The sequence below is a fragment of the Syzygium oleosum genome, unplaced genomic scaffold (assembly GCF_021117445.2).
Source record: "Syzygium oleosum isolate NSW1041296 unplaced genomic scaffold, Sole_v2.1 Sole_v2.09, whole genome shotgun sequence".
Classification (NCBI taxonomy): domain Eukaryota; kingdom Viridiplantae; phylum Streptophyta; class Magnoliopsida; order Myrtales; family Myrtaceae; genus Syzygium; species Syzygium oleosum.
In genome coordinates this window covers 10,954,031-10,977,171 of record NW_026607493.1, presented here as the reverse complement: position 1 = coordinate 10,977,171, position 23,141 = coordinate 10,954,031, and the positions used below count along the sequence as shown (strand labels likewise).

Genomic DNA, 23,141 nt, shown 5'->3' with positions numbered 1-23,141 from the left:
CAGTTGGCATCACAGTAGCCTTCCAAAATAGATGGATATTTGCCATATTGCAAAACATAGTCTTTAGTTCTTTGCAAATAATCCAACACTCTCAAAAGAGCATTTCAATGCTCATGACCAAGATTACCTGTATACCGGCTCAGTTTTCCTACTGAGTGCGTAATATCTGGTCTAATGTAGTTCATGATGTACATAATGCTGCCGATCACTTGAGAGTACTCCAGCTGCCTGATACTGTTTTCTATATTCTTTCTTAAAGTTAGGTGTGGAAGAAAATGATTGTTCGTATCTTTAATACCGAACTCTTTAAACCTCTTAATTACCTTTTCAATGTAATAAAATTGTGTTAAACCTAGACGATCAGAATTCCTTAGAATTGTGATGTCGAGTATAACATCCGCAACACCTAAATCTTTCATTTCAAAGTTATTCTTGAAAACATTCTTGGTGATTTGAATAATCTCATCGTTATCTCCAAAAATCAACAAGTCATCAACATATAAACAAATAAGTACACATCCAACGATTGTGGATTTAGTGTATACACATTTGCCACACTCATTGATTTTATATCCATTTTGGATCATCACACGGTCAAATTTCTCATGCCATTATTTAAGAACTTGTTTAAGTCCATACAATGATTTGACAAGTTTACACACTTTGTGTTCTTGTCCTTTGACCTTGAATCCTTCATGTTATTCCATATAAATCTTCTCGACGAGATCACCATTCAAGAATGCAGTTTTCACATCCATTTGATGTACTTGCAAATTATATAGCGAAGCTATAACAATTAACATCCTAACATATGTTATTCTCGTTACAGGTGAATAAGTATCAAAGTAGTCTAGACCCTCTCTTTGTCTAAACCCTTTAGCAACAAGCCTTGCTTTATACTCATCTATGGAACCATCAACTTTACGTTTTTTTTTTAAGATCCATTTACATCTAATTGATTTATTTCCTGATGGAAGATCAACCAATTCTCAAGTGTGATTACTTAGGATAAAATCAATTTCATTGTCAACAGCTTCTTTCCAGTAAGGAGCATCTGGAGTTGACATTGCCTCTTGAAACATTTGAGGCTCACCTTCTGTCATGTATGTCGGAAAATCAGGTCCGAAAGATTTTTCAATCCGCGACCTCTTACTCCTTTGAAGTTCGGCTTGTTCGGCCTTAACTTCTTCATTCTCAGATTCTGGATTTTTATTTCTCTTCTGAGAAGGTTCACCTTGATTTCTTTTCCCGGGATGTACATCCTCAAAGAATTCAGCATCCCTTGATTCTAGGATAGTATTGGCATGGATTTCCACATTTTCAGATTTATGAACCAAAAATCTATAAGCGACGCCGTTTTGAGCATAACCGATGAATATGCAATCCAACATTTTAGGTCCCAACCGAGTTTGTTTAGGAGGAGGAATTGCCACCTTGGAGAGGCACCCCTATACTTTCAAAAAATTGTAGGATGGTAACCTTCCATTCCATAATTCATATGGAGTTTTACCTGTATTCTTGTGAGGCACTTTATTTAAAATGTAGTTTGCAGTTAAAACTGCCTCCCCCCCACAAGTTCTGAAGTAAACCTGAACTTAAGAGCATGGCATTATCCATCTCCTTTAAAGTTCTATTTCTCCGTTCAGCAACTCCATTTTGCTATGGAGTATAAGGTGCACTTGTTTGGAGAATTATTCTCAAACTAGCACACAACTCTTTTAAATTGGAAGAATTATATTCTCTTCATCTGTCAAATCTAAGCACTTTGATTCGTCTATCGAGTTGGTTCTGGACCTCATTTTTTATACTTGATAAACATGCTCATAGCCTCATCTTTACTAGTTAATAAATAAACATAGTAAAATCGAGTACAATCATCTATAAAAATGATGAAGTGCTTCTTTCCACCTCTACTTTCTACAAACTTTAAATCACATAGATCACTATGGATTAGTTGCAGAGGTTCACTCGTTCTTTCAATCGATTTGAAGGATTTCTTAGCAAACTTAGCCTCAACACAAGTCTCACACTTGTAACGAGCATCCAACTCAAACCTTGGAAGTAGCCCCAAGTTTGCTAATTTCTTTATTGTACCATAGTTTACATGTCCTAATCTACCATGCCATAGATAAGGAGACACAACAGTGTAAACTGAAGACTTTTCTTTATTAATAGTCTTTAGGTATAAGAATTTAGAGTTTACATCAATGACAATCACATTGACTTTGAACATGTCATTATACAAGTACCATTTCCCCACATACATTCCCCTTTGAAAAGTACTAACTTGTCATATTCAAATACAATTTTGAAACCCTTCTTGACAAGTATAGGGCTAGAAATGAGATTCTTTCGGATCTCCAGTACATATAGCACATTTTGCAGGATGATTTGCTTTCCGGAAGTGAACTTCAAGATCACTTTTCCTTTTCCGACAATTTTTGCTAATATAGAGTTAGCCATATAAATCATATCATCTTCATCAGCTTTCTCGTAAGACGAGAACATGTGTTTATCCACACAAATGTGATTTGTGACACCTGTGTCCAACCACCAATCGATATTGTTTGACACCAAAAATACCTCAGATACCACCATAGCAGTCAGTTTCTCATTATCTTCCTGCTGCCACTACTTAAAACCCACACTGGTGAATTTCTCCGGTTTCTCATTCGGTGTTACTGGAAGTAGTACCATCAAACTAGGCAAAGCATGTTGAACCATTCCTCCAGAAATTGAACCATAAGCTAGGCCTACACTGTTTTGAAAAACAATCCTAGGTATATCAGTCAAACGACTTGCACCCATACCACCGTAGATGGTTTTAGCCCCGAAGGCTCGCAGCATTTGCTGCCACAACACCAGGCCACGAGATATGAATCTCACCGGTCGAAACGACCATAGGAATGTCTCCAGAAATATTCCGGACATCATTGGGTACTTTATTGTTATCAACTACCTCGATTTTCAGATGAACCCAACAAATGGTAAATTCCAAGCTAATCGCCTTAGGATTGTTGGAAATTTAGATGGACAATGAAAATAAGAGTTTACGTATTGGGGGAAGAAGAATACGTAACATTGTTTGTTGTAATAAAAAAGAACAATAAATCCGAGAAAGTGATAACAAAATAGAACCAGGAGGTGAGGTACGGCTAACCGAATCTCCTTAAGGCGATTAGTTCCTACCAACGGTGCTAAGAAGCTTCACAAACTATGCCTCTCAAGATACCGCACCTCGAACCTGTTTGAATTAGCACTATGCAAATAAGACTTTATCAAACATTTCTTGAAACCAGCACACTTAGAGAAAATGGAAGAGAGGAGATGTAGGTGTTTTTGAACATTGCTTAGAATGAAGAATTTCAACTCTATTTATAGAGTTTTAGAATTCATGTACAAAAACGATACATGAACTAAAAATTAAATAGATACAAGAATCCAGGAGATACATGAATTAAATAGATACATGAATTAAGTAGATACACGAATCCAAGAAATACATGAACTCAAGAGATACATGAACGGAAGAGACGTATCTCGTTTTGCTCACATTCGTTGATCCATTAACCCACCATAAATATAACACTGCAATCGTAATGTGCATTGCACATAAAAAAACATTTAAGTTTGCTTGCAGCAGGTATCTTGTTGTTTGATGCTACTTGTGTCACGTCTATGGTATGTACCCTTTAGTTTAGGTATATGTCAGCATTGAAACTTCTAAATGGTTGTGAATAACTCCTCCACATGGTAATCACAATGGTGGAAATTAGCAAAGACTTTATTTTCCCTTTTCCCCACAAATGTCACTTGGAATTTATTTCTCTGGGTAGGTGAAGTGCTATTGACATAGAGCATGTATCTGATGGGTTGTCAGTTTTCTATTAATGTTTTAATGGGAGTCACGGATCCAAGGATCTGGATTTTTCCCCGAATATGACATTTTTTGTCAGCAAGATTTAAAACACTAAGATGACACGGGAATTTAAATTTGATGAAGCCATCGGCAGACCATATTGTGAACTAATACTGTGGAGCCGTCGGTGTGGACCTCTTGTCTGTGAGCAGAACATTCGGATTGAGCTGATTCAAAGGCCTTAGGTGTGCATTTTCGGCTTTGCGTTAGTAGTTCTTCTAGCATACTTCTTATCAAGAGTCCCGAAAGAAAGGATCATGGAAGCGAAGTTGTATTTTCTTTGTTTCTCATGTGAAGTGAGCAAAAGGCCTCAGAAGTGAAAGTTGTTGTGTTCTCTCTTCTTGTCACTTTACTGCTGTTTACAACACGTGCTACTCTAAAGCGGGCTATCCTATGCTTCTCTGACGAAGCATTTCGCTTACGTGGCTCGATTAGCCTCTGGTACTTTCAACGCATTGAGTAATCCTTCAAGCACTTCCTTTTAAGTGTAATCCTTCTAGTTCGTTTCTGCATTCGATTTTCGGGTGCCGCTGTTATTCGATGTAGGACGTATGCATAGAGTGAAACAGGTAGTGTGGATCATCCATGAAATAGTTATGACTGCAGTTTATTCCTTTGTGTTGTTTAGGAGATTCCTAAGTTCGAGTTCCATTTGAGATAGGAAGATATAAGGACGAGGTGGTGTGTGATATTGTACCTATGCAAGCGGGCCATGTTTTACTTGGTAGGCCATGACAATATGATCGGAAGGTACATCATGATGGGGACACTAACCGATATTCATTGGTAATGAATCAGAAGACTTATACCTTGGTGCCAATGACACCTAGTGAGGTGTTTGAGGATCAACTGAAACTAAAATGTGAGGCCGAGAGGGAGAGAAAAGGTGAGAGAACATAGGGTTTGCGAGGAGAGACCGAGACGCAAGGAAAAGGAGAGATCGAGGGAAGAAGAGTGGCAAAAGCCGAGGAAAAAGGAGAGAGAAAAGAAGAGAGGCAAAAGAATTTCTATGCAAAACCGAGCGAAGTGAAGAGAGCTTTAATTCTAGACCGACCGATGCTTGTACTTTTGTACAAGGAGGCATTGTTTACTACTAACGATCTTAACCCAAGTTTGCCTAACTCTGTTATGTCTTTATTGTAGGAATTTGAAGATGTCTTTCCTGATGAGCTTCCTGGAGTGTTACCCCCAATTCGAGGCATGGAACATCAAATCGATTTGATACCTGGTGCGTCATTGCCTAACCGACTCGCATATCGAAGCAATCCCGAGAAGACAAAGGAGCTTCAACGGCAAGTTAGTGAACTATTGGAGATCGGGTATGTGCGAGAGAGTCTTAGATGGTGTGCCGTCCCTGTTTTGTTGGTGCCAAAGAAAGATGGGTCGTGGTAAATGTGTGTTGATTGTCGAGCAATCAATAACATTACGGTAAAATATTGACACCCTATTCTTAGGTTAGATGACATGTTGGATGAGTTGCATGGTGCTAGCATATTTACTAAAATCGATTTAAAAAGTGGTTATCATCAGATTAGGATGAAAGAAGGGGATGAATGGAAAACTGCATTTAAGACCAAGTATGGGTTGTATGAGTGGTTAGTCATGTCATTTGGATTAACTAATACACCTAGCACGTTTATGCGACTTATGAACCATGTATTGCGTGCTTTTATTGGTCAATTTGTAGTTGTCTATTTTGATGATATCTTGATATATAGCCGAAGCCTTGATGACCACATTGAACATGTGCGAGCTGTTTTGCAGATTTTAAGGATCAAGCAATTATATGCTAACCTAAAGAAGTGCTCTTTTGTGACTAACAAATTAGTGTTTCTAGGGTTTGTTGTTAGTGCTGATAGTATACAGGTTGATGAGGAAAAGGTGAAAGCAATCCGTGAGTGGCCGACACCTAAGACTGTGGGTGAGGTGCGCAGCTTTCATGGCTTAGCAAGTTTTTATCGACGATTCGTGAAAGACTTTGGTACCATTGCTGCACCTTTGACCGAAGTTATCAAAAAGCACATGGGTTTCACGTGGGAGAAGAGCAAGAGAGAACGTTCAATCTGTTAAAAGATAAGTTGACTAATACTCTTTTGTTAGCTTTGCCAAATTTCGGTGCTGCTTTTGAGATAGAGTGCGATGCTTCTGGTACAGGAATTGAAGTCGTGTTAATGCAAGAAGGACGTCCCATAGCTTATTTCAGTGAGAATTAAGTGGAGCAACATTGAATTATCCTACTTACGATAAGGAGATGTATGCTTTGGTGCGAGCCTTGGAGACTTGGCAATATTATCTATGGCTGAAGGAGTTTGTGATCCACACTGACCACGAAACCTTAAAGTACTTGAAGGGACAGCAAAAGTTGAATAAAGACATGCAAAATGGATGGAGTTCATCGAGACCTTTCAATATGCAATCAAGTACAAGAAATGTAAGGAAAATGTGGTAGCCGATGCACTTTCTCGAAGGTACACAATTTTAACTACTCTAGGAGCAAAGGGTCTAGGTTTTGAGCATATGAAGGACTTATTTACTGATGATGAAGACTTTGGAAGAGTGTTTGAAGCTTGTGAACACGCTGCATTTGAAAAATTCTATAGGCATAATGGCTATCTTTTTTCGTGAAAACAAGTTATGTTTGCCTAAATGTTCTTTGCGTGAGTTGTTGGTGCGAGAGACGCATGGTGGTGGCTTAATGGGATATTTTGGCATTAATAAAACTTATGAAGTGTTGTATGAACATTTTTATTGGCCACACATGAAAAGAGATGTCACACGTGTTTGTGAGAGATGCATTGCATGTAAGCAAGCTAAGTCTACAACTAAACCACATGGCTTGTATATGCCTTTGCCTATTCCGAAGCATCCTTGGGTTGATATTTCTAAGGATTTTGTGTTAGGATTGCCTAGGTCTAAGCATGGTCGGGATTCTATTTATGTGGTTGTTGATCGGTTTTCAAAGATGGCTCATTTTATACCCTGTCATAAAATCGATGACGCATCGCATGTTGCTGATTTGTTCTTTCGTGAGATTATGCGTTTGCATGGCATGCCTAGGTCCATTGTCTCTGATCGAGACACTAAATTTTTTAGCTACTTTTAAAAAACATTATGGAAGAAGTCAGACACACAACTTTTATTTTCTACTACTTGTCATCCACAAACTAATAGTCAAACTGAGGTAGTTAATAGAACTTTAGGGGTATTGTTGCGTGCTATAATTAAAAAGAACATAAAGTCTTGGGAAGATTGTTTGCCACATGTTGAGTTTGCATATAATAGAAGCATGCATTCTGCTACTAAATTTACACTGTTTGAGGTTGTTTATGGCTTTAATCCTTTAATTCCATTGGATTTAACCCATTTGCCTGTTGATGAGCGTATGGAGTTAGATGGTTAGGCCGAATTTGTCAAGGCATTGCATGAGAAGACACGGTTGAATATTGAGCACAAGACCAAGTAATATGCAAAGCAAGCCAACAAACGGCGCAAGAAAGTAGTGTTTGAGCCCAGCAATTGGGTTTGGGTTCATATGTGCAAGGAGCGTTTTCCCGAGCAGCAACTTTCTAAGTTACAACCGCGAGGGGATGGACAGTTTTATGGTGTTGGAGAGGGTTAACGATAATGCCTACAAGCTTGATCTTCCAAGTGGGTATGGTATTAGTGCTACTTTCAATATTTCTGACTTAAAGTTTTTCGATGCAGGAGATGATTTGAGGGCAAATTCTTTGCACGAGGGAGGGAATGATGTAGACATCGCGCCATATCGAGGAGGAGGTGCTAGGGACCCATTGTCCTATCCTCTTGGTCCGATTACTCTAGCGAGAGCGAAGCAATTCAAGCAAGCTGTTGGCATCATGGTTCGAGATCTTTGGAGTGGAAGCGGTCTTGGATCGGGACTTGAAGAATCTTGGATCTCTTGGTGCAACACGATCAAATTTGGTTAGCTGCAAGGAAACGGGCCACTGATCAATACTCACCGCTAATGCCGTGACGAATGTCGTTTTTTCGCGTTTTGTGTTTCGGAGTAGTTTTGATGGTTTTTTTTAAGTTTTTTTTTATTTTGGCGCTTTTATTAATTCTAGTGGCGTTTTCGTAATTTTTTTGCGTTTAGGGTTAACACCATATAAAAAGGGTGTTTAGGATTTCTCTGGGACAATTATTATTCACCTTAATACAACGAGATGTTTTTTTCTCTTCTTTGAGTTCTGTGTGGACTTGACCTTATCAAAGCCTTCCTTGTGGCAGTCGATTCGACTAATTGAGCAGGATAGCAAATTCTCTTGTTCGTGGCGTCTATAACGTCGATTGGTTGACACAAGTTTGTCAACAGGTCACGTTTATACCGAGGTTACCAATCATAAGTTCGATTGGGGGTCGAGGTTTTGTGATTCGCACTTTTCATATCTTCGTAAAATGATCAACTTCCGCATAGATTCACTTCAAGTAGCTGCTAGAGTTTCGCCATTTTGTTTTGAATTTGAAGTAGTTGTAGGAGGAGGTGATTTGACTCCTCTTAAAACAACATCCCATTGCAAAGGGTCAATGGACTTGATGAATGCCTTCATTTTGTTTTTCCAGACACAGTATTCTTCGTCATTGAAGTATGGTGGTCTGGTGTTGCTTTGTCCTTCTACTAGACCTGGAGCACTCATGCTAGCCATAAAGATCGTTAGCTCAGAAGTAAAAACACTTCAATGAACGAGCAACCTTGCTCTGATACCAATTGATGAGACTAGCAAATATCACATAGAGGGGGGTGAATATGTGATTCGAGCACTTTTTGATCAATTTAAAGCGGAAATAAATGATTACAGGTAAAGTCTGAACAACGTTCAGATTTTGGTCTGACTTTGAATGGAAAACAGTTAAATATGCAATAAAGAGATTTAGGGAATAGAGAATATGCACATAAATGTATAGTGGTTTGGCTTGTAGCAAGCCTCTGTCCACTCTCCCACGCTGACAGCCTACTGGCTGGATTCCACTAAATGATCGATAAAGAGATTACAAGTTCTGGGTAATGTTCAGAACTATCACTCTATCTCTCCTACAACAAGTCTCTTAAGATCACAATTTTAAGCTCGAGAAAGACAAGTAAAAAACTTATCAGAGTTTGCTTAGACTTTGGAGTTGATAATTCTGGATTTTGTCTCTCTTCAGCTGCTCTTCGACGATTTGTCTCCTTTTATACTCTTCCACTTCCAAACTAGCAGTTGGACAATCTTTAGATGATCATTTTCCAATCTTCACCTTGGACAGATTTGTATAGAAAGGATTGAGTAGCCGTTGAGTGATAAAATCAAAATCCCGCTAAATCTGATCGCCCATACAACTAGAGATTTGGTTTCCATAAGTAGAGCTTCTCCATTTTAGAAATAAACTTGTCGTGGGATTTGATTGTCAATCAATTTTGGGATATCTTGCTATATAAACATTCCTTGCAAAATACCCTTCTAAGATCGAATCAATCGATTCTTTCCATTGGTGAAATCCAAACCAGATCACTAGCCGTTGTTTACGTTCTAAGTAAGCGATAAAGTATGGATAAGGCTCTTCTGCTCAGAACTTGACGTGAAGGTGGTTTGTTCAGTGAATTCTAAATATATTGATTCCAGTATATAAACCGAGGTACTTCAACTTCTTTGTATGAAGTCTAAATTCTATCTTTTGCAGTGTAGAACTTGGATTTTTTCTTAAAGTCTGGACTTCCAAAATGTAATTGTTTGGACTTAGAATACTTCAAAAGTATATTTCAGACTTTACTCATAGATAGTTTTGTCATCTTCAAAATATATTAGGAGGTTTGCTCAACACTTTGCTGCTAGGGTTGTGTTATAAGTAGCATCGACACCGACACATGACGTGCGACACGACACATTACTGTCGTGTTTGTCATCAATTCAATTGCTTCACTAGCTTGTGTGCTTGTTGGAATTGGAGCTGGCTTTGGCACTTGGTACCTAGAGCGGGATATTTTCATTTTGAGTGCTTAGTCTACTCCTAAATATGTAGAGAAATTTAGGTGCTTCTCATCTTTATGCAGGCGGTAAAGTTTCATATGAACCACTTGCGATGATTCGCTATATCTTCCCTTTTTTTTTGCCAACCTTTTCTGGACTACATTAAAAATTTTCCATGTGGACAATGCTTAGTGCTTCGAAATGAAGGATGCTGGGCTTTTTATGTTGACTTTGATTAGTAAGGATGCTGATGGCTAATTGGTATTTGCAAGCTGGTTTGACATTGGGTTCTCATAAAATCATTTCGAAACTTTAAACATATCGGTCGATATGCACCGAGCTCTTAACATGGATTCCCACGTTTGAGATGTTAATCGATCACTGGATTGACTAAGCAGGGTTTGAGATACTCTTGGAGCTTCTTTCACTGATAAATAAAAGAGAAAAAATGACATAAAAAGTCCTTGAATTTTGACCTAATATGCAATTTCGTCCATGAAATTTTAATTTTTTCAATGTAGTCCATGAACTTTAACCTAATATTCAATGTGGTCCCTGAACTTTTAATTTATCCAATGTGGTCCCTGGACTTTTGGTACATGTTTAATTTAGTCCCTGAACTATATAAAAATATTCAATGTAAAGTCCAGGAACCACATTGGACAAATTAAAAATTTAGGGACTACATTAAATATTTAGTTAAGATTTAGAGATTACATTGAATAAATAAAAATTTCATGGATTAAATTGCGTATTGAACCAAAGTTCATAAATTATTTACGTAATTATCCAACTAAAAGGAGCTGTGAACAAAAACTGGCCCACTGACCAAGAGGAAGAAAGTGTACGAGGCGGGCGGGATTCACTTTCAAAACAACGAGGACCAAAAAGTCACTGAGGTTGGCCTCTGTCCACGTGGCAGCATTTCATTTGCTCATTTCGAAGGAAACGTATGGCCAGGTCACGGGATTGTTGTCGTTTCTGTTCGAACTTTCCTTGATCTTCTTCGTTCGAACATCCTCGTTTCTTCTGTTCTCTCTCCTTCCTTTCTCTCATTGACGTGGTCGCGAAGATAGAGAGAAGAGAGAAGAGGGAGGGAGGGAGGGAGGGAACAGGGTAGCAATGGAAGGTGTGGACTCCGGGAGTGGCGGCACGAGCAGGAGTCAGCGAAGAGTCGGGATACTGTACGATGAGAGAATGTGCAGGCACCACACGCCTGACGACGAACCTCACCCTGAAAACCCTAATCGCATCAGAGCCATCTGGAGCAAGCTCCAAAGCGCCGGCGTCGCTCAAAGGTTCCGACTTTACGCGCGCGTGCGCATATCAGTGTTTCCTCGGGCATTTCCCGGCTTTGTCATGTTCGAAGTTTCATTTTCCTTATCAATTTGCATGTGAGGTGGAGGTTGAATGACGTGCTGTGTTTGATCGGTGGACAAAGAGGTGTCTAGAGTCTTTTTTTTTTTTTTTTATAAAAAAATTGGCACTGACATAAAGGGTTCTTTTTTCATTTGATCTGGCGGTTTGATGAGGTGATCAATGTTCATATGGATTGTTGGGAGGATGGAGATGCGTACGCATTTGCCGAACTGGGCTCAATTTCAGTGGAGAAGTTTGATTTGAATTGGGAATTTTCTGTTGAAGTTGTTATGTTTGGTAGAGTGAAGATGATGGATTCGAAGGAAAGATTTTCTCTGTGAGCGTTTAATATGCTGGATTGGATTAGCTGGGTAAATGGCATGGTTTAAGAGTTGTCTCCGCTCGTTCACTGTGGAAGTACATTTTTACAAGATTACCGTTTCAAACTCAGATACTTGTTTGAACTTCATATTTAAGAATACAGCGGCATTATTTAGTTTCGGTGTTTGGATGTATCAATTGTGGAAAAGATATGACACTTTTGGCTTTTGACATTTACTTCTGATTTTGTTCTTTTTTCTAGACTTAATGAGCTGACCGAAGAATTAATGTAAGCGGCATATTTAACTTTTCATGGGTACAACAATGCATGATAATTAACTTTTGTTACAGGTTTCATGCTCACTTTATTCTTGAATTTCTTTTTGTTAATTCAATAGTGGTATAGCGAGTAAATTTTACCAGTGATCGCTAAACTTTAATGGGTATTCCATGTAAGTCAATTAACTTCGATCTAACTCATCGGCTCTCTAAATTTTCATTTTTTTATAACTGATACACTTTGACCAGAATTCAACATTTTTTCTCGTGAAGTGTTGACATAAGAGACACGTGGCCACGATGTGGTGTTCAATATATTGCCCTTGTGTTGGCCATATGAGCATTTCTCTGAAAAATAGGCCGGATTCCAGTACAAGAGCATCAGTTACATTGAAAAATAAAGTGCACTGGACGATTGAATCAAAGTTCAGCGACTTGATTGTATGATAAACTAAAGTCAGCAACTATTGGTGAATTTTACATTTGTTATAGTGGTAGTAAAGCGGTACGTGATAAAACATTAGTCAATTGCTCTATCATTTTAATGTATGATTTACTGCTTCTTTTTATCCAGGTGCGAGGTTTTGAATGCCAAAGAAGCTGAAGATAAATATATATTGTCAGTCCATGGGAAAAGTCATGTTGATGTGATTAGGAACATTAGTTCCAAACAGTTTAACTCGCGCAGAAATAGAATAGCTTCAAAGTTCAATTCGATATACCTGAATGAAGGGTCATCAGAAGCTGCTTATCTTGCTGCTGGTTCTGTTGTGGAGGTAATTTGTTTTAAAAGCCTGTATGCTTATTGATTGCCGCCTTTTTTAGGTGGTGAGTAATAATTTTCCACTGCTGAAAAGCCTCTGAACTGCTGTAATTATCAGGTCAATCTGCCTGTAATGTTTACAATGCTCTTTACTAAGTACGTAAAGTAATGGATTCTTTTATTAATCACGTTAGAGTGCACATAGATATGTACTTGCCCTATACCTGAAAATCATAAAAGATTGTCTTTCTCTACTGCCTAATCATCAGGGTTTGTCTCTTGACCAAAGGAGAACTTGTGGGGTCCTTCCATGTTTGCAGAAGTATCTTGTATCATGGCCAATTGTTTTCTGGCCTTGATCTTCTTACTGATTGAAGCCTGATGTGTTTCCAGGCTATTCATCATGGGGAGATTTATTTTCTTGGCAGAACTTTCACTTGAGTTATACCTACATAATTGTTTGACAGTAGACTTACTGCAGTTTCTGAAAGTCAAGCAATTTTCTCTTGCAAATCGAATAAATAGCCTATCTAGTCTTTAGCATGATGACGAGCATTCTGGATTGTTGCAATCCATCTGCAACAGTAATTTGTATTTCTGCTTCCGTGATCATGTGATTGCATCTTTCAATTGTGAAGTTTGACCAGAATATTTATCCCTATAGGTCGCTAAAAGAGTTGCCAAAGGAGAATTAGACTCTGCTTTCGCTATTGTAAGGCCTCCTGGACACCATGCTGAACATGATGAAGCCATGGGATTTTGTCTCTACAACAATGTTGCTATTGCTACGAATTTTCTTTTAAGCGAGAAAGTGAGTGCTGGTTACCTAGTAACAGTTCATGGTTTACCTTTCTCTGTCTAAGTAGATGTCTCCCCATGTAGTTTTTACTGTTTCCCATGTTTTTTTTTTGGGCAGGAATTGAGCATCAACAAAATTTTGATTGTTGACTGGGATGTTCACCATGGTAATGGTACTCAGAAGTCATTCTGGAAAGATCCTCGAGTTCTGTTCTTCTCTGTCCATAGGTATAGAAACTACAGCAGCTTTTATGTGATCCTCATGTCTAGGAATAATAGCCTAAAATCTCTTACGACTTTTTTCTGAAGATAAAATTGTATTAGGTGAGCAAGTACTAAACATGTTTCAGCTGCGATTTAGCAGCTCTTTTTCCCTTCGTGAAGTCTTTCCTCATTAGAATCTTAAGCTTGTAGACAAGCCCCGGGTTAATGGCTTAAACTTGAAACTCACTGAGGTACTCTCACAATTGACGTTTGATCCATAACTGAAAAGTATCGACCTCATATTTCAGGCATGAGTTTGGGTCCTTTTATCCAGCCAATGATGATGGTGACTATACAATGATTGGAGAAGGTCCCGGTGCTGGGTATAATATAAATGTCCCGTGGGAGAATGGTCGGTGTGGAGATGCAGACTATCTAGCAGTATGGGACCACATCTTGATCCCTGTTGCTAAGCAATTTAATCCCGACATGATACTAATTTCTGCAGGTTTTGATGCAGGTCTGTTTATCATATATCTGACGAGCAATTCTATGAAGGGTCATTGTCACTATTCTTTTAGTTTCTACGTTTTTCCGGTTTTTTCTTCGTACTTTAGTTTAAGTTATGAGTTTGGTGTTTCCACAATTTTTTCCTCAGTTCATGTTAATGCACTGGCACCCTTGGTGACTAGAAGTGATGTGATGTGCTTGGCTTTGTGACTAGTTTCTTTGCAAATGCATCAATGAGTGGTTATCTTTATTGACTAGAATTTCATGGAGAAATCAAATAATAGATGGTATAAAAGATTGTAGCATTTTATAAAAGTTACATGGGTTGCAGAAATAACAATTAGTCATAATAGGTGGAAGCTGATATTTGACTCAGAATGTGGTCTGTGCAACAGAAATGTAGGATAGAGATCATACTAGATAATCAAATAATATGCCTTCTTAGTTATTGTCCACAGAAGATTTTGTTGGGCTCTTACGTGAAGGAAAAGCATGTAAAAAATTCTTGTAATCATATTGTAAGATGAAATAGATGAAAGAAAAGTTATTATCATGTTTCGTTCACGTGATAAAATGTAAGCCCTGAAACTGAATTCATAGATTGACCAGAATTAGAAATTCATGAGATTATTGTTATGTTATGTCTTAGTTAATGATGGCCTATTTGAAGGTTGATTACGCATATTCTTCATCCGTAGCTTTTACTGCACGATTAGTGCATAATAGGTAAATTTCAGAGAGGGGGTGTAGCTGCACTGGCCATGCCTACCCACCCTCTTTACTTATGAAAAGAAAAAAAAAAGAAATTTTGTTTGGGGGGGGGGGGGGTTGGGGAGATAGAAGAGGAGGAAAGCAGAATCCAACGCTCATGGGCTTTCACTTCTCTATCATCTTTTTTCTTATCCTTGTTGGAGAAAGATAAGGATCTAAATTCCAGGATTACTGCCTAAAAGGGTTAGCATTAGATTCTAAAGGACTCTTAGCAAATCCAAACTTTTGATGGTCCACTACAAGATAGCTTTGGGAAACCACTTTAGGGAGGTATCCCTATGACTGATTGGTATGTTCTTGTTAATGTGCATTTGAGCTATAAAAGGGAATAGCATGCTCTGATTTTGGGTTGTGATGTTCTGTTAGTGCACTTCCTGTACTTCCTCTATGTAGTATGTATGACGGTGACTATTTAGCATTGAGTTCTACTAATTTAATAATTTAATGCTTATAACAGCTGTTGGTGATCCCCTGGGAGGTTGTTGTGTCACTCCATATGGATACGCGATGATGTTAAAGAAGGTTAATTTCTATATAAGTTTCTCTCAATTTTTCAGTAGCTGGAATCTGTCTCTATCCATTTTATGTTTGAAATATTGTGAATAATATGTAAGTCAAGTTAGTACCATAGGAATTTATCTTCTCAGGAAATCCTCTTCCCTTGTTTGCTTTGTGTTATCGTCATAAATAGTATTTGATTGGCTTTTTCCGATCCTTACAAGGTATTAAGCATGTCGATGTTTCTTTTCAGTTAATGGACTTTGCGCGAGGTAAGATAGTATTAGCATTAGAAGGAGGATACAATCTCGCCTCAATTTCAAATTCGGCCCTTGCATGCATGGAAGTTTTGCTGGATAATAAAACCGTCACTGGTTCTACTGAAGCCTATCCTTTTGAGTCCACATGGCGAGTAATACAAGCGGTAAAATGTTTATTTTCTGGGTGGTCTGGCAATTTGTCTCACCGAAATTTTAGGTGCATTTTTATTATTAATCAAATGAAGTATGCTAATAGCAAGCTAACTTTCTCAGGTCCGTCAAGAACTAAAAGCTTTCTGGTCAGTACTTGCTGATGAATTGCCAACCAAGTTAACAAGTCAAAAAGCACCCATTCCGGTGATGGTTCTTGAGCTGTTGATTACTTTTATGCAAGCATTCTTATGTCCTCGAAATCTGAATGCTGGAATATTTGTGTTTCCTGGAGGCAGATTTTACTTTTTTCAAAGATAATCCTTCTCAATCTAGAGATATAGTATGTTACTGACTAGTTCCTGTCACAACCCATTCTTTCTTTATCTTTGACAGGGTCTATGAAGTGAGTTTTAGAAGTTAGATGTTCCCTTTTGTTTATATCATTATCATGGTTCCCATTACTAAAGGAATCATCATGTTGTTCCAGAAAATTCTCATTTCAGGCTCTGACTCTGAAGCTGAAGATGTTGAGGAGCTTCTGCAGGATGTCATTCTACCGCTTTCAACTCTCAGGGTTGATGTAGATCATCACGGTAAAGAAACTTACCATCAGTGGAATTGTGAAAAAGTAATTATGAATTTTATTAAATTAATACAATCTTTAAATCAAATGTAGTTCTTGCAGAATCTGCTTCTGTGTCCTGGAGATCAGATCTTACGAAAATTGACATCTGGTATGCCACCTTTGGATCAAATATGTGGAAGCCTAGATTCCTCTGCTATATTGAAGGTGGACTGGTAATGCACCTTAAACTTGCCTTTGTCAAGCCTCAGAACATCAATTACCTAACATACTGACGTATCATGACTTTCATGATGATTGTAATGTGGTCCTATACACTGATTTCAGGTGGATGGCATGCAAAAGCCATGTTCTGGCTCAATGGACAAAAGCCTGCCTAAAGAGATTTTGTGGAAGACCTTTCCTCATCGATTACTCTTCGGTAGGGAATCCTCACGTACATGGGGTTTGGGAGGAGTTGCTTTCCTTCATCCTGAAAGCAAGAACGAGGATATCGTGCACATGTGCCTGTATAGGATAACGTACGTCTTTCTCATGTTTGTCTTTCTCCTCTATCCTTCCTTCTCTCTGTTGAAGAGAATGCTCTCTTGAGAAGGATGGAGTGGAATCATAACAAAATTGACAAATGTATGTTATACTGCAACTATGAATTTTTGTCTTTTCAACTTTCTCTGATCAGGTTAGAGCAGTTCAATGATGTCTTGCTTCAGGAAAATGTTTCCAGCTATGACATGAGTTCTCCTTTGTTTGATCTTACATCTTTGGACTGCATTAAAGAAAAAGGATCCTTCAACTTGGAAGCTGTCAAGGTATTTCCTTTTGATCTCATCCAAATACTATCGTGTGCACCCGATAAAGCCTCAACTTTATCTCGTTCTTTTTCAGTTATCACATTCTGATCTTTAATATTTCAAGCTGGTTGATTTGTTTACAGAAGGGTTGGTACCATAACGTTGTTTACTTGGGAATGCAGCAAGACATCCCTATACTGACAATGACGTAAGCATATAAATTACCTTTGTCCTCCTCTCCTAGAAGTCACGCATGATCTCGAGACTATCTGCCAAACAAATTTCTTGGTCCACAGAATTAATACCATGTTCTGACTTGCTGATCCATTTAGGTGCGATACGTTGGTTATCGAAAACTTCAGATCAGGGAAGGTTCCTCTGCGCGCTCCGAGTGAAGACTATGCCAACACGTTGGTAAGAGGCTTGGTAGAAGGAGGGCAGCTCTCAGAAGAGGAAGCCGTGTCCTACATCAAGGATGCTGCTACAAAACCATTGTAGAATGCAGACATTACTTATTTGCTCTCCACTTATCGTGGATATTTACTCTTCTTTTTCAACCTTGCTAGATTCTTTGGAGCAAGAGTGACTCCAAACAAATAGCTTGGCCTCTTAGGTAGCACTTTCTAATTAAAGGGGACTAATGTAGGCTTTGTGTATAATCTCATCAAGCTAGTTTCTCTTGTATATAATCTTCCATAAGCATTGATTCATGGACTATATTTATAGCTTGAGAGGTCTCTCATGCATTCTCAAGACTGTCTAAGGTCTATTGCCCCTTCTGGTTGTCATTTGGAATTTGCTGCTTATCTATCTCCCCTCAGTGAAGGTAGTAAACTAGAGCCTCCATTCTATATACGTACTCGCTGCCGACTATGCAATGTGAAGTGGACCAATGGAAAAGGTTGATTTTGTCAATTAGTTTTTCTACTGTATGTGACAGATCATAATTGATTTGAAAGTGTGAAAAGAAAATATATGCTTTGAAAAGGCGAAAATGATGAGTCTTTGCATGTTGTTCTCTCTGCAGTGTGCAGGTTTTCTGTATGCTCGTTTCTGATATGATTAGTACATGTTTCCAGTCTTAAAGACTCCTAACATAATTTTGTGAGTGTTTTAGAGATTCTCGTAGATGCCTCTTCGATATTTCGTTCTTCTTTGTTCCGTGAAATATTTTTCTAACTTGATTCCAGCAAGAATTATTTGTTTTTGCGAACAATAGATGGGGATTTCATTTGGTATGTGAAAGTTAATTCAAAATATAACTTTATTTTACACCCAATATTTTTCTACCTTACACATTTTAATGAACACTTTCTTATTTATGATATTCCCATACTCACTGAACGCACTCTGCCCAAAAGAAATTTCACTAAAAGCGCTCATCATACATTTCTTTTGCTTCCTATAGGTCCTATCTTCCCTAACGTACGTCTCATTTCTATTCAAAATTTGGAAAAGAAAAATAGCTTATCTTTGTTTTCTATTTTTTTTTTCAAGGGTTGATACCACGAAAAATTCCAAACTGATATATCTGTGATAAATTTACCACAAGCTAATTTTTTTACCACAAAAAACTCCAAATTAGTACACCCGTGACAAATTTACTTCAAATTAATTTTTTGGCCACAAAAAACCCTAAATTGGTACACTTGTGATAATTATGTCATTTGTTAGTTTCCGTTAAATTGAATTAATATCATGAAAAATCACAAACTGATAGACCTATGACAAACAAAGAGTAAAACTACCCGTCAATTGCCACGTGTCATCCAATTCAGCAATTTGACAACAAAATTTAACGGAAACTAACGGAGGGTAAATTTGTCACAAATGTATCAGTTTGGGTTTTAAATTAGTTTGGGATAAATTTTTCAAGATGTATTAATTTTGGGTTTTTTTCTAGTATTAGCCCTTTTTATAATAAAAAAACTTTTAGATATTCATTTTGTTTAACTTTGTAATACTGAAAATGTATTTGGAGTTTGGACCGCACCAACATAAACAGGCAACGAATCCGACCAATAGTGAAAGACCTCCTAACCTTGATACATCTGGCAAGGAAAAACAGAACCGTACCAGTTTCACCCACTTTCTTCCACCAACCTCACGCAGATCCGAATATTGCAGATCCAACACAGCAAGAACGCCAGCGAAGGCAAAACGAAAAGGCAAAAGAAGCGCTCGACGCCCATTGCAGCCGAACGAACAACGGGCGTGAATTGTATCAGTGAGTTTCGTGCTCATTCTTCTCTGGGTGTTTTGATTCTTTTCGCTTTGTGATGTGTTGAGTCGAGGTGAAAAGGCTTGGGAAATGACAGAAAGATCTAAACTTTAGCATTCTGGATCGTCTATTCAAGGTGTCGCTCCTGTTCTTTGCATTACCCTTGAAAGTTTCTCATTCAGATGGTCGCTAAGTGTTGCCTTTTCAATGTGAAACTCGTACCCTTGTCACTCCCATTTCGTAGTCTCTTGGTTAAGGTCACCAAATTCACTTGCGTTTGTTTCCTTTGCATTTTGCTTGTGTGTTATGTGGTTGGCTTCAAGTGGGGTTGCTCGTGCTTGTTGGTTTAAAGCTCATGTATGTTGTGTGATGGCTGATTACGTGGAGCCAATTACATTGATGGAGCAGTGACACCATGTTGGCGTTTGAGTTCCATTTCATTCATTTCTTTGATCTGCTGGAAACAGATATATTCATGGAAGGTTTGAAGTGCGTACAAAGCGCACCTGTTTATACCCACAGAAGCCGGCATCTGTCGCCTCTTGTTCGGACATCTACGCTGAGATACGTGCAGACTCCATACAGAAACCGAGTGTGGATGACCATGAGCTCAATGTCATTTAACTCGGTTTCTGCCTCCGTTCATTCACTGGAGGGTTCAAAATTGAGTCACTCTGACAACACATTGCCATCTAAAGGTTATATATACAGTGAATGCCGGTATTTACAGAAATCACTGTTGAACTTGAGTTGATGCTCAGTTCATATTAATCTGGGTTTATTAAGTCATAGTCTAGAAAGTGAGTTAAGGGAAATTGCTTGGTTGCGTCTAAACTGCATGCTTCACTGAAAACATAACTGGGGGAGTCGAGTGTTTGAAGCTTGAAAATAAATAGGTGAACTCTTAGCTTATTACTTTTGATGATTCTGAACTGTCTGTTGTATGTCCAGAAGTTCTGGACCTTTGGAGAAATGCCGATGCTGTATGCTTTGATGTGGATAGCACTGTGTGTGTTGATGAAGGCATCGATGAGCTTGCAGAGTTCTGTGGAGCTGGAAAAGCTGTTGCAGAATGGACTGCGAGGTAAGTTGTTTCTTATCATTAGTGTTGTTTGTCCCATATATTTTGTACATTAGCATCGGTCATTGCTGCATAATCCAAATATTTTAGAGCAATGGGTGGTTCAGTTCCTTTCGAGGAGGCCTTGGCTGCGAGATTATCTTTGTTCAATCCTTCCTTGTCCCAAGTCCAAGATTTCTTAAAAAGGCCCCCGAGGTACGTTAACTACTTTATTTGATCTATTGCTCCTACCTAGATCTCTACAAGTATTATGCATGAGGATATCCTTTTAGATTCTTCACATTTACCGTTTCTGTCAGGCCCCTAGTGGAGTGAGTATGATTTTAGTTGACCTATCATGCAAGATTAATTTTGTTGATATAATGACCATAAAGCTGGATGTTTCCACAGTAAAATTCCAGTTTTCCGAGTCATAATATGGTAAGCAACATTGGTGGGTTTCAGACTCTCAAAAACTTATGCACTTTGAGACAATTGGAACATCCCGATTTCATGGAGCCTAGTTAAACCGTTAATATTATTTGTAGTCAGATGTGAAGTTAATGTTTCTGTATGTTGTATGGGGATTATTGGTCAATCCATCAAACGGATGTGTCATGTTAAAATAATTAAAACTAACAAGTGTGCTACTTGAATTTTATGCACACTGTATATGGGTGACGGCTGGCGCGAAATTCACTCTGTTGATTCAAATGGAAAATATAACAAATGATTGACCTGTTAAGTCACTGTTATTGGTTTGATGCATCTTGAAATAGTTTTTGCCAGATGGGTATATTTTGGTGCAGATATTTTGTAATTTTCTCTTTCATTAGAACCAATTTTGAAGCACGAAAACTTTTCACTGTTACGAATGAAGTACGTAGATATCATCATTTGGCTTTCTATTGGCAGGATTTCTCCTGGTATAAATGAGTTGATCATGAAGCTGAAGGCCCAAAAAACAGATGTTTATCTCATCTCTGGAGGATTTCGCCAAATGATCAATGTATGGTACTACTGCCTGCTGAATCCTGTTGAGGGAAAATTATGCATTTTCTGCTGAGTCAGTGTCTGTCTCCCCGTCTTTCTTCACTCTTGCATTTATTATATCGCAAGAAACACTTTCAAATGCTATGCACAATGGGAGCAGATGAGTTACGATTAAGGGTATAAATGGATATTAAGAATAGTAGATCACCTTTCATGTGATACCATCAAATGTTATGCTCAATTGTGATGGGTTACAGTTATCGAACTTGCATAGCTTCATATGTTTTGTTTTTTTCAGTTTTGTAAGGCAACCCTATATAGTGAAGCAAAATATGCAAGAAAATGCATTTTCTGATTCTTTGAGCAATTCTTCTGCAGCCCGTTGCCTCAATTCTTGGGATTCCTCCTGAAAACATTTTTGCCAATCAACTGCTATTTGGAAGTTCTGGGGAGTTTTTGGGGTTTGACACCAATGAGCCTACCTCTCGAAGCGGTGGAAAGGCCACTGCAGTACAACAAATAAGGAAGGTCGGTTTTGATAGCAAAGGTTTGTTTAATTGTATGGCTTACTACTAGCAAACCTCAATTTAAAGCTTTCTTGACAGGCCCATGGATACAAAGCTTTAGTCATGATCGGGGACGGTGCAACTGATCTCGAGGTTAGTGACATCGCATGCACTTCTTCGGTTAAGAAATATCGAGGAAACAAGATAGGCATTCTCCTGTTTGCCATGTTGAACAAATATTGAATTATCATTTCCTATTAAATGAATCTGGCGAACTCCTTAACTTTATGTTTCATGGATTTTCTTGTGCATTAGTAGTCTCGTCCTATCGGACTGTAACAGTGACTGGATAGAAATGGAAGCAAAAAAGGTTACTTGTAATGGTGGTTGTGTTTTGGTGGATTGGCCATTGAATCAAAAAAGTTGGATGCACATTAGGTATATTTAGTTCTATGCCTGTTTTCTTAATTTGTTTCTTTTGTTCTTTTCACAGGCCCGTAAGCCAGGTGGTGCGGACTTGTTTATATGCTATGGAGGCGTTCAACTTCGAGAGGCTGTAGCAGCTAAAGCTGACTGGCTGGTGTTCAATTTTAAGGATCTGATAAATTCCTTGGACTAAAGTTGTTCCATGTGATGCATCCGCATTTTTCAGACCTCTTTCGATTGTTGCGATAAAATGTATATATTTCACATGAGAAGATGATGTAGAGTGAAAGAATATCACTCTCTTCGACATTCTTTCATCAGCTCGACTTAGTGGTGTAAAAGTGATTTTATATCAATTTCTTCTTGAATAACATTAATTTTGCATTTTCTACTTCCTTGCACTATTATGTTTACACTCATTAGAGATGTTCGTTCAATTAATTGGTTATGTTGATGCTTGCGAAATTAGTAAGAGATTGAGATTGGTATCCCTTTGTCAATAAGCCCCCTAGGAAGTTTGATGATGGCAATGATCTATTCAAAGAACCAAGTATCTCTCTCTAATCCGCCATAGAAATTGCAAAGACAACCAAGTTGCTTGTGTTGCTAATGTGAATCAACTGAACATATCCAATGTCTGGAATCACTGAGAACGTCAAGCAAGAGTAGCATTCAAAGGCCCCCAGAGAATCTTGTCTACTTTTGTCCCGTTTTGCCCTCCGTACTCATTTTCTAATTAACAACAACCAAGCCCCCCAACTGC

The 23,141-nt window shown here is 38.3% G+C and overlaps 2 protein-coding genes across 5 annotated transcripts; both read left to right on the top strand.

Annotated features, from left to right (window-relative positions):
• The first annotated feature begins 10,886 nt into the window (after nt 1-10,886).
• Nucleotides 10,887-18,087, top strand: LOC115693617 (histone deacetylase 5-like). 4 transcript variants are annotated; one of them, XM_030620700.2, is made up of 14 exons: nt 10,887-11,180; nt 12,416-12,617; nt 13,269-13,415; nt 13,521-13,630; nt 13,915-14,126; nt 15,345-15,409; nt 15,639-15,809; nt 15,919-16,002; nt 16,286-16,391; nt 16,484-16,596; nt 16,709-16,902; nt 17,061-17,190; nt 17,316-17,380; nt 17,505-18,087. In XM_030620700.2, exons 1-14 carry the CDS (start codon nt 11,005-11,007, stop codon nt 17,668-17,670), a joined length of 1,941 nt encoding a protein of 646 aa, XP_030476560.1. In that variant the 5' UTR covers nt 10,887-11,004; the 3' UTR covers nt 17,671-18,087. The 4 variants fall into 4 exon arrangements, with proteins under 4 accessions (XP_030476560.1, XP_030476539.1, XP_030476546.1 ...); XM_030620679.2 differs by having other exon boundaries at nt 16,475-16,596; XM_030620686.2 differs by having other exon boundaries at nt 15,919-16,008.
• A 1,117-nt stretch (nt 18,088-19,204) lies between these two features.
• LOC115693070 (phosphoserine phosphatase, chloroplastic) lies at nt 19,205-22,869 on the top strand. Its single transcript, XM_030620043.2, has 9 exons — nt 19,205-19,399; nt 19,861-20,091; nt 20,345-20,477; nt 20,565-20,669; nt 21,369-21,462; nt 21,825-21,974; nt 22,052-22,105; nt 22,446-22,713; nt 22,802-22,869. The coding sequence occupies exons 2-8, from the start codon at nt 19,869-19,871 to the stop codon at nt 22,569-22,571; spliced, it is 885 nt and encodes a 294-aa protein (XP_030475903.1). The 5' UTR covers nt 19,205-19,399; nt 19,861-19,868; the 3' UTR covers nt 22,572-22,713; nt 22,802-22,869.
• The last annotated feature ends 272 nt before the right edge of the window (nt 22,870-23,141 follow it).

Bases quoted from the DNA above. Each gene is read 5' to 3' on its own strand.
- LOC115693617 (XM_030620663.2), top strand. From the start codon at position 11,005: ATGGAAGGTGTGGACTCCGGGAGTGGCGGCACGAGCAGGAGTCAGCGA. The intron at 16,597-16,708 runs GTAATGCACCTT...CACTGATTTCAG, and splicing joins GCTATATTGAAGGTGGACTG to GTGGATGGCATGCAAAAGCC. The intron at 17,191-17,315 runs GTATTTCCTTTT...ATTTGTTTACAG, and splicing joins TCAACTTGGAAGCTGTCAAG to AAGGGTTGGTACCATAACGT.
- LOC115693070 (XM_030620043.2), top strand. From the start codon at position 19,869: ATGGAAGGTTTGAAGTGCGTACAAAGCGCACCTGTTTATACCCACAGA. The intron at 20,092-20,344 runs GTTATATATACA...TTGTATGTCCAG, and splicing joins CAACACATTGCCATCTAAAG to AAGTTCTGGACCTTTGGAGA. The intron at 21,463-21,824 runs GTATGGTACTAC...ATTCTTCTGCAG, and splicing joins GATTTCGCCAAATGATCAAT to CCCGTTGCCTCAATTCTTGG.